The sequence below is a fragment of the Sebastes umbrosus genome, chromosome 1, assembly GCF_015220745.1.
Source record: "Sebastes umbrosus isolate fSebUmb1 chromosome 1, fSebUmb1.pri, whole genome shotgun sequence".
NCBI lineage: Eukaryota > Metazoa > Chordata > Actinopteri > Perciformes > Sebastidae > Sebastes > Sebastes umbrosus.
Window position 1 is genome coordinate 30080315 of NC_051269.1, and position 17684 is coordinate 30097998.

At 42.4% G+C, this 17684-nt stretch overlaps 1 protein-coding gene across 2 annotated transcripts in view; it reads right to left on the bottom strand.

The window, feature by feature from the left end:
* Positions 1-17684, bottom strand: part of rassf5 (Ras association domain family member 5) — a 33570-nt gene that overhangs the window by 14798 nt on the left and 1088 nt on the right. Inside the window, exons 1-2 of one of the 2 annotated variants that reach the window (XM_037774573.1) lie at positions 11050-12150; positions 231-358 (exon numbers count right to left, since the gene is read on the bottom strand). In XM_037774573.1, the coding sequence (XP_037630501.1) occupies positions 231-358; positions 11050-11353 (432 nt within the window). In that variant the 5' untranslated portion in view covers positions 11354-12150. Of the gene's footprint in view, positions 1-230; positions 359-11049; positions 12151-17684 lie in introns of those variants that run through there. The other variant, XM_037774566.1, reaches the window with a different exon arrangement.

A 17684-nucleotide genomic window follows, 5' to 3' on the forward strand; every position in this document is an offset into this window, starting at 1 on the left:
GACAACTGAGGAGGAGGAAGAGGAGGAGGAGGAGGAGGAGGAGGAGGAGGAACAGCATGTGAAAGAGGAGGATGGTTATGTAAGAGTGTAGGCTTGGAGAGATGCTGCAGAATGAACCCTGCCATTACCCAACCGTGACTCACGTACATCTCTGCACCAGGAACACACACATGAAAAATGGCAACAAATAGTTCTTCACAACTATTTTTTGTTGTATTTGAAATGCTCACCTTGTGCAGAGGGGCTGCAGAGGAGCAGCGTCTTCTGGGAGATGGAGTTTCTTTGGGCTCTCTGTCCTTCCGGTTGCAGTCCAGCTGGACCTGGCTCTCACACTCCAGGTGACAGGTGTAGCTACAGTCTGATGGACACAGAAACAGACCAATCAGAGACAAGAACACACACAGTAGAAGCAGTGAAGAAAACGCCATCAATCATTGACCTCACACTGTGAAGTATGAGCCTATAAATATCGTCTTAGATTTTGGATATGGTAATATGGCATAAGTGTTGTCTTTTCCTGGTTTTACAGGCTGCATTATAGTAAAGTGATGACATTTTCTGAACTTTCAAGACTTTTCTAGCTGTTCTATTATTTACTTTTACCCACTTTGTTATTATATACACATTACTGATGATTAATTATCAAAAATCTCATTGTGTAATTTTGTGAAAGCACCAATAGTCATCCCTAAAATATCGATATTGAGGTATTTAGTCGCCCAGCCCTACCAGGCGGTTAAACAAGCACTTAAAAAACCCACAGAGATTTATTTATCATTGTAGGATTTCTTATTATTGTTGTGGTCTCTTATTATTCTTATTGTACATCGTTTTTAAGGGACCATAGAGCCATATGGACAGATGTATTTCATTGCATTTGAATGTACAACTGTACTTTTTAATGCATATGACAATGAACTTGAACTGTGGTATTTCATTTCAGAGACTGTCTATAGTCATCTGTCAGTGTGGGAGTTTGAAGTGAAATTGAGTCAAACATGTACAGTCATACAAACACTCCCTTCACAGAGAATTTGCTCCATCTAGTGGTTAATGCCAGACACACACCTACAAGGTACCAGACTGCAGCGAGAGTATTCATCAACAAAACATACCTGACAATACTCGTTTTTATGTAGATTGAATGGTAATTATAGGATACACTTATCCATTCACAGTTTCTCTCCGTCACTTTGGCAAAAACAAAACGGTCTTAACATTCTCTAAACTGTTGCATCTTTTAAATCACTTTTATAAACTCACTTGTTTAGAATTGCTTTTCTGTGATTTTATTTATGTTTTATGACATTGTAGTTGTTTTACCCTTTAGGTTTTTATGTGTTTAGTTGTTGGCTTTTAGTACCTTTTGTTATCCCTGTGTTTTTAATGTATTCTGTGGTTATTGTAAAGCACTTTGTATCTGTTTTTAAAGGTGCTATATAAATAAAGATTATTATTATTATTATAAACTGTAAAAGTGCAACGGTCACAACTGTTTCATTGGGCATCACAACTCTATTGCATGTTTGCAAAAGGTAGTAACTCACTCAAAACATAGTTACTGTCTCTGTAAACTGGTCAATGCCTCCAAAATGAAAAGTTGTTTTGTCATCGTGTGAGCCGTACTGGTCAAAATGTTTAGGTGTTTTTTCACCATGGATGTCAACCCTGGAAATGTTTCTTATATATAAATCTCTGTTTTGTTCTACTTGTTTATTGACACTGACTGCTTACTGTACTATACCAGAATGTCAGTTTTGTTGCGCTAAATGCTGTTGTGTATCACACTGAGCTTTTTAGATTCCCAATTCAACAGTAGGTAAAATACTCTACAATACTGTGGTAGTTACACAGAAACAGGATATGCACATTTGTCTATGCACAGTATGTATATAGTAAATGTATTTGTGTAGCAATGTGCTAGATGTATAATAAACAGAAAATTCACTTTTCATATACTTTCATGTAAAGTCATATACAGTGAACAGAAAATTTGCCACAGGATGACATCTATGCCAAAAAACAACAACCCTGCAACACTGAAAAACATTCGGTATTACAGTTAAAAAACAACAAATTGTACCTCCTCAACATAGATATTTATGGACTACACATGTATGTCTGACAGACTTTGATAACTGAATGAATCATTTTGCATGTGACGGCTCAAACGATGAAGGAATGTATAGAAGTTGTGAACAGTGTTGCAACTTCACTGAGAATCAAATCATCAGTTTTGATCAGCTAGACATGTCCAAGTGGTTCATGTGGTTATTGCGCAAATTGTAGACAATTGTACTTACTCTTTAGCACACACGTGCCAAAACACGTGCAATTTGCTTGAATGAATGAGAAATTCTAATCTGTTGTGAACAACAAACTAATTGTTTAGAGATTTGAACTCATTGTTTTGAAATCAAAATATTCTCATTCACGAATTGAGCCAAAGTGAATGAGAAAAACTGTAATGTTATTATATTATTGTTATAATAAAGTCATTTTTAATACATTTTGAGGTAAATATTGGGGTAATTTGGCAGTAATTACAAAGAAATTTCAAATAGTTTACTTGCTAATCATCACCTAATTACCATGAAATTTGTGGACCTGTAAAAATGAAGTTTTACCAAACTTACTCTACTAATTGCACTTTAAGATCCACTTAGATCCACTTCTCTACGTCTCATTTATCATCAGATGGCAGGAAATACTTTGCTAAGTAAACCGGTCTTCTAATGCACCAACATTACATAATTTATATAAGGACATAATGTACAAGGTCCAGTAAAGAGCATTCGGGAAACAAATAGATAATGTAATACAGACCTACTGTATCGTAACAATGGATGGACGGACTCCTTTTACACATTAAAAGTACTGTACCAGTATAGGAGCCCTTGTATGGTCAACTCCCATCTCACCGCTCAGCAAGAAAGGAATAGATTTAGGTGCTTCCCCTAAAACCTCCCAAAATAATCCACGGTTCTTTGATTTTTAGTTGGTCCCACATTTGACAGCTTCTGGCTTGTTTATGTCTCTTAGACTTTATTGTGGCCAGAGGCTTTTCCTCTGAGACGTATAGCCTCACATAGCCTCCTCTGTTGGCGAGATAATCCGCCGCTAAAGAAAAAAGAGATTTTAAAACCGCAGGAGCAGAGAGAGGACTGCCGTTTGGGGGGAAACTCTGAGTCAGATCCTCTTTTTGTGGTTCTTAAACGAAAAAACACTGTACAGTAGTCTACACGCCACGGGCCAGAATGAATAAAAAACGATTTCAACACAATCTTCTCTTTAGAAACCTTATAGAATACTTCAATATTTGCTTTGAAACAACACATTGTCTTCTGGTACATCTCTCTTTGTTGCTGCAGCTGAGCTCAGCCTGGTTGTTTTCCTGTCTACTGATATTAGTGGCTCTGTCTGTATCCTGCTACGAGAGGGACACACACTGCGTCTCTCACACTCAGCATCAGCACCGTAACTATGGCAACAAGCTTCTTGATGACCACTGTGGAAGGAGAGGAGCTCTACTTACATAAGGTCGCTGGTAGAAGGCCACATGTTTGTTATTAATTAGCTATATAAAGCTCAGCTCAAACACGGATGACTTTCACTTTCATGCCTGTAACTGCAAGTATTTTCAGAATATCTTGTTTGGGAATGAAATGCTTCATTTTGCACATGGAAAAATAGTAGATCTGATTATTGAAAGAGGGACTAAGGAGGAGAGCGTAAAGAGAGGCAGGACGGGGCTTACTGACAGGAGGGATGTGTCTAACAAAGAGGAAAGTTCACATAGAGGATACTTTGCTCGTGACAGTTTAAAGGTCAGTGCATTAAGAGAGGGAGATAGACACAAGTATGTGACAGAGACAGGTTGGCAGAGAGAGAGAGTGAGAGAAATAGAGGAAGGGCTGCAGTGGCTCGCTGACAGGAGGGATGTGTTGAGGAAAGAGTAGAGTTCAGATAAGGGATCCTCTGCTCAGGACAGTTTAGAGGTCATTGCAGAAAGAGAAAAAGAAAGGAAGCACACAGGGGAAAGGAAGAGAGAAACTCCTTTCCTGTCCTGCTTTCCTTCATTTATTCCATCCACCCTCACTCTGGATACAGATTGTGCCTCTACGTCTATATTCGACCATACTTACACTAACAGAAATATTCAATATTTCGGAATATACGCTCCTTCAATTACTTTAGAGTTAGATGAGAAGATCGATACCACTCTCATGTTTGTACAGTAAATATGAAGAGCTTAGTTTAGCATGAAGACTGGAAACAGCAAGAAAGAGCTGTAGCCTTGCTTGATCCAAACCACCTACAAAACCCCCATAAAAAAGCTAACGCCATTTAAAGGTGCTGGCAGGTTGATTTTGTTGCCTTTGGACAGACCCAGGCTAGCTGTTTCCAGTCTTAGTGTTAAGCGTCAAATACCGATGCTTTGTCATGACCGTCTGCGTGTGATGCCAACGTGCAAAGCACCTTTTAGTGCCTGTATGAGACGCATCAGGCTGACAAGCAAACTACAATGGAAACCCATCCATAGCACTATTAGATAGAGAAAGAGATCGGGGAGTGTGGTGACGTAGTTTAAAGAGCAAAAAAAAACACAGTTTGGCTCCTGTGCGTTTCATTTTCACTTTACAAACAGTAATTTTAAACCCAACCATGATGTTTTTTCCTAGACCTAACTAAATGGTTTTGTTGCCTAAACCACATTAAAGTGTTTTTGTTTGAATTCACAACGTTAATCATGTGTTTACTGTGACCGTAAAGTGACGCCAAGGGTCTGTCAAAGTGTCGACGAGTCGGGATGAGAACGTGGCAGAACGCTGCTGGCAGAAGCTTCATATTTGCCGTACAGACATGGGAGCATATTTCCCTAAAGGTCCAACTTTTTCCTTAAAAGATGCCCTGTGGAGGTTTTTTGTTTATGTTCAATGCTACTCACCGAAAAAAATTTTTTATCTACTTTTAAAAACAGTGCTCCATAGCGCTACTAGTGGTCAAAAACTCCTCAGGGTGTCTTTAATCTTCCTCTGTTGTCATTCTCCAGACAGAAGTAAGTGTTTGTGTTGCGGGTGTTGGTTACTTAAAGAAGACCCTGCCCTTAGTCTTTCTCCTGATAATTAATTTAGGAGACAGGAATTACAGCTGGGCGAGCTTCAACGAAAAAATGGGAGGAACGCTCAGAGATTTTTCCCTGTTCCACACCTACAGTGAGATACACCACCGTCAGCAAGTCACGGTTCACCAACCATCCACATTATTCCCACACTGATAAGACACTCTGCCTCTCACTCACACACACATACATAGAGTAGCTACCGTAGTTACACACAAGGAAATCAGCACAGACGTACACATAAACAAAACAAAACATTGTGGTGATGATTCAGTGTGTATTTTTGCTGACATCCTTGTGAAAACGTGAGTTCGGACTAGTTATATTAAAGTTATAGGATTAGGTTTCATTTAGAGCAGGTGTTACAGTAAAGCTACAAGGTGCTGGACTAAATGTGAAACTCAAGTGAGTCCGACTTGTTCTTGCATGTACAGTATGCATACTAGGCGTGTGGATGTGTGCACAGGCCAGGTGTTACAGTAGGTGTACCTCCTTGCGATGCTGTACCATGCATGTGTGAGTGCTAATGAGCTGGTTGAGAAACTGCAGTAGGGATCCAGTGACCCAGAGGGGCACTGAAGGTTATGTAGACGTGATGCTGACACCGACATAATCACAGCGAATAGTGAGGGAGAAGAATGAAAGAGAAAGCGAAAGAGGGGGGAGTCAGCAAAAAGGACCATTTTTCTTGTGTGAGTCGTTTGAATGGGTGGGACAAAACTCCCCGCTGGAGTCCGTGTTAGGACTTGTAGGGGGTTTCCCTTTTTGCTCTTCTGTGGAAAGTACATGGTGACACTGACGATCAAATGGGGAAGTTGCTTTAACCTAAAGACAGCGAGGCCAATTCTCCTCTCCTGGAAATTTAGGAGAAGTTGCCCACGGGACGGGAATGCCACAACAGGTTTTCTAAGAAGAGTCACTGGATTCGGCACATGCACAGACTCATCTTACTTCCATGTTTATCACTGTGAATTAGGCTGGAAACTACCTTTGCTTTATTTGCTTTGATTCTTAAAAGTCTGTGCTGAATCAGGGAAAAGAGCTTCCATGTACTCTGTTCCCTTTGACTGGGAAGTGCTTCAGTCACAAACAAAACTTCTGTCTCAACGGACTCTTTTAAAATGATTTGAAGGTGAGCTAATATAGCTGTCAGTGTCGAAACTCCATTTTATTTAACTGGCTTTTAAGCTATTTTGCCTGTTAAACTGCAGAACTATGATTCTGTTGATTGTTTTATTATCATCAGGTCTGAATTATATGTTTTGTACCTTCTACGTGCAGTTGGTGTCTTTGCGAGGACGCTCCTGTGCTTAATCTCAGCGAGGCATTTCCTGGTTAAATAGAGCTATTATACAATCTAGACACTTTGCTGACAGTGAACACACACGGACGTGCACCCACACCTGCATGCGAGGACATGACAACGAAGAGATGACTGTAATGAAGTTGAGCCGTAAACACTCATCAGCATCAGTTTGACCTGCACAGAGCCGTGGAGTCTAGTGTCTGTGTGTGTTGTCTCAATAAAGAGGAAGGGCTGTGGTGTTATGTGTCGCCATGGTAGTCTGGCCTTTGGTTGCTCCTCCGCGGCAGGACATGCGTGCACAGACTCCCTCTTTGCCATCAATTCCAGTCTGACTGCTTTTAAAATGCCTCCAGACAGAGCTGGACGATGATACGGATAGATGGGGATGGAGAAAGAGAGGAAGGAGTGGAAAGAGATGAGGGAGCTTAGATGTGCAGCGTGTAAAGATCTATATGTGGCGGCTGCGTTAACTTCCTCTGCTGCACTCGGGTCGATAACTGCGAGGAGTGGAGACAGGAAAGGAGGAGCTTCGATTGCAGCGTGTTAAATGACAATCCCGTTCTAAAAGGAGGACATTCAGATTGTCTTGGTGGAGGAGCCTGCTGAGTAAAAAATCTCTTTTTTTCTGTCTGTCTTTCCACTCCCATCGTTCGTTCTCATTTCTGCATCACTGCCTGTACCCTTTTTGGAAGATAGGGGATGTGGGTGGTTGTTTTTTCTGGGAGGCAGTGGGTGTGGGACAGACAGGGGAGGGTAGAGACACAGATTAGCAGTGTTTCTCAGGTCATGGAGGATGTCTGTACGGCACCAGATAGCAGATTGCTCCCTGTCTGCGTGAGGAGGGAGGGGATAAATAGGGGTAAGTTAGCTATAACATAGGGGTGAGGATATTAACACAGTCACAAATGAACCTAAAGGGGGCTCTGCAGGTCTTAGGAAGGAATTAAGAGCAGATTTGGGGGTCTTTAATCAGTCTGATCCCATCATAGCTCATTTGGAGCAGTTATCCATGTTCTCCTACTGTGAGGCTCACACTAGGCCTGTAACGGTAACTAATATTGTCGGACGATATATTGTCGTAGGAATGATTTATTCTAGGGTTAAAAAAACATAAATAAAATAAAACCACACAACCAAAACAATAAATAAAATGGACTCTTTTTTTCTTTTTTAACAAAAATGTGCAATGTCTGCCCAAGTCTTATAAAAAATAATATATAAATATATAATGGTAGGGAAAACCCTGCTGTTTATTCTGGCATCATGTTGACTAAAATGTTGGTGACGTTCTAAGGTAAACAAACACATGTAAACACAACGAGCAATATCGACGTTGTCAAAATGACTGAGGTCATGTCCGTATATCACGATAAGTTGATTATGTGAAAATAACTGAGGTCAATATATCACATGACGTTCATTTAGAGTACGCTAAGTCGACAACGTAAATATAACTGAGGTCATGTCCATGTATCGTACGATAACTCGATATAGTAATTATTGTGACAGGCCTATAGCTCACGTACCATACTACTCATACTGTTCATCATTATAAATCTAAATATCATGCGTTTGTTCACATTCTCACTCAAACACATCGAGCTTCCAGGATGCACAGTCCATATGCTGACCTACCAGACGTGAGCAAACAAATCTCTCCTAACCTAAATATAATATGCCGCCCCAGTTCCCCTTGACATCTGTGTGTATATGTGCACAAACAATAATTTCATATTTGATACTGACATTCTTTATCTTCATCAACGCAGCATCTCTATCTTCCCCTCATTCAATTCCTCCATCTGTCAAGCTACAGATGCTCCCTGAATTAACCAAACAAACAGGAGAAGAACACAGCCTTCAGTGTTGTTGTTTTTTTGTTTTTTTTTAAAGGCTAATTCTGTACAGTGAGCTGCAAATGGATGTAGCCAAACCAATGCTTAAAGGGGTATTTTTTGCTTCTTGAGAATGTTTCTGTGGCTGAATACCACATCATTATGGTCTTGTGCGTTTTGGTGTTTTTATGTTATAATTCCAGTTAAATGCTCACCCAAGAACAGCAATATGGGTCATGTAACTACCTATAGCGGACTTCTGATATTGATATACACGTATAATGATATAGCAAATGTAGGCCACTCCAAGGCCATTCACCAGATTTCTTCCAGAGCTTTCAGGCACATCTAGTAGCCTTCATCAGTGGATGGAATTTGCTCAGTTGTCATTGAGATAGGTCATACCATTTCCATACTTAGGTCACATGATGACAAATCAGAGCCGAGCTGGAGCCTGCCGTCTCTGAGCAGCTTTCAATCACTGACAAACTCTGATCAAGCGGTCAAACTAGGCAGCGCTGATCAAATATGAATCAGTATTCTTGTAACAGGAGAGACTTCAGAGAGCAGGTCCAGAGCACACTGGAGCACACGGATTTAAGGCAGTACATTTTATTAAAGACTAACGCCAACTGCGTCTTCATCAGAGACTGTAAAATCAGAAAGTTTCTGACCCGGCAGCCATTCTGAGATCAAGTTGAGGAAATGCCAAGAACCGCCCACCAGCCAGTGCAAACTCTCTCATTTTACAGCTAAACAGTACACAACAAGATGATTCTGAAAACATTTGAGGTGAGAAATAGGCATTACAGTAACAGAATATTGATTCATATTTGATCAACGCTGCCTAGTTTGACTGTTTGATCCGAGTTCACGAGTGATTGACAGCTGCCTCCGAATGAACAGCCAATAGGAACGCTCTCTCTCTGAAATGACCTGTGATTGGCCACAATCTCCCGTCACGGGATAGATCTTTTAAAGCCTGAAAACAGAGACATGAGGAGGTGCAGAAGTCTAGTTTTCTCTCAGAACACTTGAATTATAATATGCTGAAAGGTTATTAGGCCTGCCTAATACAGGTTTAAAACGGTACTTCAGAAATCTAGTATTCCACTTCAATGAAGCTGGGGGGTTCACATCAGACAGTGTTTTTTTAGTCCCTAGTATGAGTCAAGCTCCAAACAAACACTGGATCCTACATTTCTCACAATTCAATTTCATAGCATAATTTCGTTTGACCCTCCATGCTTGATAAATGTTCACGTCTTTCAAACTGCACGACCCAGGTTTGTAACACAGACTCTGTTAAAAGCTTTTAGCCTCCAAGCCCAAGCCGACATAATTACATCATCAGGGTTATTTTCTCAGACTTTAGAAAGTTCCCCCAGAGCCACAGACAACACAACACAACTGTTTTCACAGGCTGAGTACTCTTCATGACGAGTAAACAAGTGACTTTTAGGTGTAAAATCATATAATCACAATCCCTAACACTTTACATACAGTAATACTGAAATACTGTCCAGCCATAGTGGCAAGAACTGTTAAAAGCATCATCTAAAAGAAAGATGTAGTAGTGTAAATAACAGTTTAACCTTGGCCCTGAACACATCCAACCACTGAGCAAAACTCCCCCAAAACACCGACAAATACAGTCACCGGGGTTACTGTATTATTTAGCAGTTTAGAGAATTTGAGAATTGCCAGACAATATCATCATCCAAGATTATGACTTAGACGATAATAATAGATAGAAGAAGCAACAGAAGAGGAACTGAGTTTCCTCACAGGGAACACCATCTAAAAATATCCACATCTGTCTGCGGCAGCTGTTGATGCTGTTTCTGAAGCTTTTGAGGCTGCAGCATGACGTCGCTCAGGTGGACTGGTGATCTCTTGATGAGCAGCTCCCTGAGTCATGTTTGCTCAGGATCTTATCAGGCTTACACAGGAGGGCACACACACACACACACACACACACACACACACACACACACACACACACACACACACACACGCACACACACAAACACAAAAGAGCTGAAGTAACATCTTTTTTCCACTCAGCTGTCAGTCTCTTGCTGTGAATGAATCAATAATTCTGCAGCACCCAGCCATTTCTCTCCCTGACACTTTTTACCCACCAGCCACACTTTGTGCTAATGTTACATTATATATTCATCACCCCCCCAAAAAAAACTGCTTTAGCCAGTCCTGTATTTGGAGAAAACATGGGAAAAATCGATACCCTGCAGCCTCCAGCAGGCTTCCCCTTATCTCAAATTCCTGCTACAAATATGAAAGTCAATATTTTAATCCATTTACGCAGAATTCTCTTGACATTGATTGAAATTGTGTAGGTTTTCAATGTTTGTGTGTGTCTGGAGCAAGAATAAACTGCCTTCATCTGACCTGTTTACTGGACTATTCTGCTGTTTACAACCAGTCTGCAGCCTGTGTCCTCACTGTTAACACACGATCTTACACACACACACACATGGACATTATGTGCTCTTACACAAAAGCGAGAGGGATAGATCAGCCGATAGAGAGGGGGGTGATGGGTACAGACAAAGAGTAACAGGGCTTTGCAGTTCACAGATAGACGGACTGATGCACACAATACCCAAATATTTTGGCCCACAGCCTGTCTTTGAGGCCAACCCCGGCTCAACCTGTCTACTCATCACCTTTTCTAAAATACTGACCTCTATCACCACCAATTCCATGTACAACTTCTAAGTTTCAATTCCCCAGTTGTTACCACTTCACTCTCCTCTCCATACCTGAGGTGGTGAGCAGAGATCCGTTAGAGGACGATCGTCGGAGGATCCGCAGGCTGTCGCTCCAGGAGCGAGACTTGGGCAGCCTCTTCAGCAGCCGCCCCAGCCGGCGTGACACCTGTCCGAAACAGGCGCTTCCGGCCTCCCCTTCAGAATCACCCCTGACCTCATCCAGATGCAGCGACACCTGGCCGAGAAACGCCCTGCCCACCCTGACGCCTTCAACTCCCCCTGACCCGAACCCCACCCCTACCTCCTCCCTCTTCGCATCCGCCTGCCCCGGGACAGGAGGTGCTATCTGTGCCATGGATGGAGGAGCATGGTGGCACCATCCGGCCGGCACCGTCCTGTGCACGTAACCCTCGCTTGTCGTCTTCTCCGGCGCCTGGCTGCCTCTGTCCGGCGCCTGGCTGCCTCTGTCCCTCTGAGGACTGCCCCAGCGCCAGCCCCCCCAGTTCCCCCCTCTGCCATCCCAGCGCAGCCACTCTGCCACCGGTGCCACGCTCCGAATAAACAGCCCCCTCTCCTCTCGCTCTGCCACCCCTCCACCTGTACTCCTCACACGCTCCCTAAAGCTCTCTACTTGCCTCACACTTTCCTCCTCTGGTCCGCACCTGCCGAGCTTCGTCACACTTCAGCGTGACATGAGCCCTGAGTCTCTGCTGTGCTACTTGTTCCTCTCGAACGTCTCTCTGTTATCAATGCTCCCTCATCCTCTCTCTCTCTCTCTGTCTCTACTGCAGCACCCACACACTCTGCAGCAACAAACAGCCAGCTTAAAGAGACAGAGACCCCCTCGCAATCCTGGTTCCTCTATTCCCCCTCTCTCCTCTCTTTTCCAGCAACAGGAGCCTTTCTCCTCTCCGTTCCCTCGGTGGTTGACTGTACACACTTCATTTAGTAGTAGAGAACAGGATGGGATCTCCAAACAATAGAGCAGAAACGTCACAGACCACTGCAGAGGTAGTTACCGACACCACCTCCTCTCTTCTCCCCCTTTTCTGTCTGCATGGTGTGAAACCCTACAGCAGTGAGTCAGCCATCCTGTCTAACCCCAACGACAGTGACATATCTTGTCAGCGAGAAGGACATGCATCACCTCAAGTGAGTGTGTACGGCTGCTTGTATGTGTGGGTTGAGGTGATGCGCAGTCCGTCGGTTATTAATATGCACTGTGAAAGGGAAAAAGAGAGAGAGAGAGAGCTACTGGGAGTTCTTCTGCCCTACTTTTAAAATTGAAGAGTTTGGAGGAACAGGATGTGCTCCTCAGTTTCACTCACAAGCATATGACATAATCACAAGCAATGGCATAAGAAGGTTATGCTCTGATGTCACTGTTTTTTCACTGCAGAACCCGAGTATGATGTTATGTGCTTTTGTTGGGGCTGTCAAATTTAACGCAATGATAAAACACACTAATGCAAATTTGTTTTAACGCCACTAATTTCTTTAACGTATTAACGCAATCGATCTTCGGGGGTTGTAGTTAGAGTGAAGGTACTGGAATCATATGAAACTAGGAAACCTAAGGAATCCATTGATATCAACCATGTCATACTAGCTTGTCGCGAAGGAGGCAAAATAACGCTCCAAACTTACACTAAATTTTGGCAAGGAAAAACTGTCATGGCCATTTTCAAAGGGGTCCTTTGACCTCCGACCTAAAGGTATGTGAATGTAAATGGGTTCTATGGGTACCCACGAGTCTCCCCTTTACAGACATGCCAACTTTATGATAATCACATGCAGTTTGGGGCAAGTCACAGTCAAGTCAGCACACTGACACACTGACAGCTGTTGTTGTCTGTTGCCTTGAGTTTGCCATGTTATGATTTGAGCACATTTGTTATGCTAAATGCAGTACCTGTGAGGGTTTCTGGACAATATTTGTCATCGTTTTGTATTGTTAATTGATTTCCAATAATGAATATATACATACATTTGCATAAAGCAAGCATATTTACCCACTCCCATGTTGATAAGAGTATTAAATACTTGACAAATCTCCCTTTAAGGTGCATTTTGAATGGATAAAACAAGGTGTGATTAATCATCATTAACTATTTCTATCGATTGACAGTCCTAGTTTCTGTACATCCAAAATCGCTCTTAACAAACATGTGCTTAAGAATGTACTGTCCTCTCTGCCCTAAGCACCTCTTCCTCCGCAGTCCTCCTATCACTATTCATCAAGGGCAACCTAAATATAGCCTGGATGAAAATCCCCACTGTTCTGCCATACATACAGCTGAGCAGCGATGCAGCGGTGAGGAGAGCACAAAACACCATGCAGGTCTTTCTGCAAAAACAGAACCCTTATCTGCTCTGCATGCCCTATCTTGTCACTACTACTCCTTTTTGTTTATCAAGGTCAAATAATGTTAAGCAGTGGGCGAACTCTTTCCATTTAGCTGAAGAAAAATGCAGTATAATAGAAATGTGATGAACATGTGTTCAATAGCTTTCTTCAACATTCAATGCAGCCTTGTGTTCAGATTCTGTTTGTTTTCAGCTGAAGACATGTGACGTCTGAAGGAATGTTTTGGCCGAAGTCTAGTTAAAACTACATCCATCGCAGGTCAGAGCGGCAGCAGTGGTATGCCGGGCCAAAAGGGTCATGAGCCATTTAACACAACCTTCCTCCTATGTTTTCTTCTTCAACTGTGAATGGAGCTTTGAGAGGATCGATGTGAAACGGCTGAGAGGGTTCCTGAGACAAGGTCTGTATTGTGTAGACCAGGGGAGGAGGTAAAATAAGGAAGAGAAGGAGTTTAAGGGAAAGGTGCATCCTCTAGAGAGAGGAGTGCCATGGGGCATAAAGAATACACTGCGAGGGTTACTGTGAACGTCTGTGGCAAATGTGTGTGTGTGTGTTTTGGCTTGGGTGTGAATTCAGTGCTTCCTGTCAGCCATGTGTCGAAGCGAGTATCCCTCCCTGTCTCACGACCCCTCCGCTTGCACATATTTCTAGCTTTTTCTAGTTGTGAAATTGTGTTTGGAGAGGAAATTGTGTTTTGATTTCTGGAGCGTTCACCTCTTCGTACAGAGCTGTGACACGAGGAGCAGAGACACACAGATAACAAGCCAAAGTACACAGTGGAGGTGAGAAGGGTACAAATCCACACAAGCATGGCCACTTTAAACAATCGCTTATTGAATGTCTTTAGTACTAAATAATTAGTTGATTAATTGATTAGCAGAGCGACAGAAAATTAGTAGACAACTATTTTGCTAATCTCTAAATCGTGAATCATTCATTAAGCAAAATGCCAAAGATTCTCTGGTTCCAGCTTCTCAAATTTGAGGCTTTGCTGCTTTCTTCTCTTTTTATATCATTGTAAATGCAAATTTGGGGTTTTGGTCAGACAGAGTAAATTATAGGAGGATTCCACGTTGGGCTACAGGAAATTGTGATTCTTTTTTACTAATCTTTGACATCTAATAGCTTTTTAATTAATCAATTAATCAATTAATTGGAAAAAAAGATTATTCAATAATGAAAACAATCATTATCGCGGCCCTAATTCAAAGTGCATGTGAAAGAAGTTGTCTTGATTATAATACCTTTTAGGTAACACTTCATTTTCAATCCCTATCTAGCATTAATAAGAAGTAAACAATGGTTATTGGTTATTGGCCATGACAGTTTTTCCTCGCCAAAATTTAGTGTATGTTTGGAGCGTTATTTTCTTCTTTACAACTAGCTACCATGCCGTGGTTTTCTAGTTTCATATGACGTCAGTATCTTCACTCTAGATTTAAAAATGAGCCTGTTACAAACTAAAAATCACAAATCGCGTTAAAGAAATTAGTGCCATTAAAACTAATTCGCATCAGCGCGTTATTATCACGTTAACTTTGACAGCCTTAGTTACAAGGCATCTATTAACTGTTTGAATACATGTTCAAATCAACCATGTAGGGTTAAATAATGAATACATTTATAAACACTTAAAAATGTACTTTTTCTAAATTTGCTTACAACTATATTACAGTATGCTATAAACCATTAATTGGTCATCTGCTGCTGGTGCTACCCCTATGAGGATTAATTGGAAACTAGGTGTAAATTGAGTATATACAGTAAGATGTCTTATTGCTGGACAGAGGTTGAAGAGAGGAGAGGACCAAACCCCGGAGTGTCAGAGCACCGGTGCCACAACAGCATGGTTCCCTGAAAGCTTTAATTAAATGTTAATCTGACGTCTGACTCCGTCTGCCAGTCTGTAATCCCAACCTCTCCATCCCTGAGACTTAATCCCAGGCAGGAGACACCCAGAGCTGGGATTAAGGAGGCTGCCATTCCCCTCCCTCACTCCCTCACTCCTTGCCTCCTTCCTGCCAGCCCTGACCAACGTCACAACACGGAGAGAGATGACTAATCAAATCACGAGAACATAGATAACAACATCCACCGACAGGATGCAACCCCACTCTACTGTACAGATTTATATAACTGGTGCACAGTGGACTTTTTTGAAGAAGAAAAAAAAACTTTATAATAGTATTTCATCATTCTTTCTGTGTATTATACTGTGTTTTCATGTGCATATAAAAAAAAGTGTTATGTGATCTTTGGAATCAAAGGGGAGAACATCAGAGGAGAGTGAAAGTGGCCAGATTAGTGTCAGTAAAGCAGACATGTAGAGCTCATAATGGTTAGCCTGTCACTATCATGCATGTAATTCATTATTTTATGCCCCATTACGGCCTGATGCTCCATATGGCTCTCATCTATAGATGTGTATTTATGTATATATAGTGTGGGGGCTGCTGTATAACATTGACATACCACAAATCAAACACTCATCTAACTCCCATGAGAAGCAATAAAGATTTTTTTCAAAAACACAGACAAAAGCCAGCAGTAGGAATGAATTCAGAGGATCATGCAACAACAGAGAGACTGGGAGCTCTGGCTGGATTGACAGATTCCACTGTTGGGCAAGGCCACATCACAACAGGCCCTGCAAGCGCTCCAGTGTCCCAACGGGAGAGACAGAGAGCTGCATATCTGTTTCTATAAGCTTCATATGCAACAAAGCCAGCCAAACACAGATACAGGGAGGGCGATAAATCAAAGACAGACAGAGTGAGCGAGGCACACAGCGAGACAAAGGGACAGAATGATGGTTGTTTATGGTTGCAAGGCCTCCGTCTCTCACTCCCTGTCATTTACTGGGTGTAGTTGAAAGAGGAGCATGCATGCATGAGTGTGCGCCGTTTCTATTTTGGCACTTTTGGTTGCGTCTCTCGCCACAGAAATACCCTGAAATGCCTAAATTTGTATCGCTTGTCATACATGTCCTGGTGACCCCCATGACTGTATACCGCACTCACCTCTGATGTTTTCCGAGAAAAGGGTTTGATCTATAGAGGGCAGCAGCTGGCAGCAGAGAACTAGAGCTAATTAGTTTGATCCAGACTAGTGGAGACAAAAAGTTCTTGGGTTGTAAAGAAACTCTGTGTGTGTGTTTCTCTGGCTATGTGTGTGAATAGTGCTCCAGTAATCTCTGCTCTCGCTCCGCTGAGCTCTTGCTGATAGCACACTAAATCAGACAGCTCTGCAGTGCTGGACAAATTCTCGCTCTTTTTACCCCTATCCCTCACTCGCGTTGGCTGTCCTTCCTCCGCATCGTTTCTTGTTCTAGCTTCTCCGTCTCTCCTCATTCCTATCATCCTGCCTCCCTCCACCTCTCCTCTGACACCCTGTTTCCAACTACTTGTCATTCTTTCCCTTTCTTGTTCCATTTCCCCCTCGGCTCTGTTCCTCTATTTCAGCCGGCCCGTTCTTTATCCGTCCCTTTTTTCTTCCCCTCACTTCTCTCTTCAATTGGTTTATCTCACGCTGTGCTGCAGCCAAAGCCTCCCCGTGACAGAGGGCTGCTGACACAATGCCAAGTCAGCAGCCGCATGCCCTCACACTCACACAGCATGCATGCATGTACAGTATGTGCACGGAAAAGCCATCACACACACACACACACACACAAAAGGTGTGCATGTTGTATTCTCACGTCAGATTAAACACATATCTGCCAGGTCAAATTGGCTTGAGACGAACTGTCTGCGTCCGAGAGCTGTACAGGTGGGAGTGATGTCATCGGAGCCTGAGCAGCTCTCAGTAGGACAGTAAATACAGTCTGGTATGTGACTCCACAGATATCAGGCACAATTTATGTAAAAACAAGTTTTAAATGGCCTTTAAATAGGCGCTCAAATGTACAATGATGCTGCTTCTTCCTGAAGCAAATACTTTGTTTCGCAAACCCATGACTTCTTCATACACACTCCCAATTAAGTACGAGCTGTTAATTCTAATATCTAATTTCCCTCGCTCTTTGAGCCCTGACTGCAAAATCCCAGAGTGAGAACTCTGGGAGGCAAAGCTGGAAGGAGAAGATAATGGGCTTTCCATTGAAGGTTTTTGGCTTCGTCTATGGAGCAAAATGCTTGGAAATGTCCTCCCCTGTCTGTACTTGCTCAGCCACAAAGGCACATGCACAGCCTACTTTTCTTTGTGTACAAACACACACAGGCACCAGTATGGAAGAGTTTAGCACCCGGCTACTTCTGCCCTTCAATATTGTACCAGAAACGCAAACCAGGCCAGTAAGTCAAAACCTCCTGCATTCATT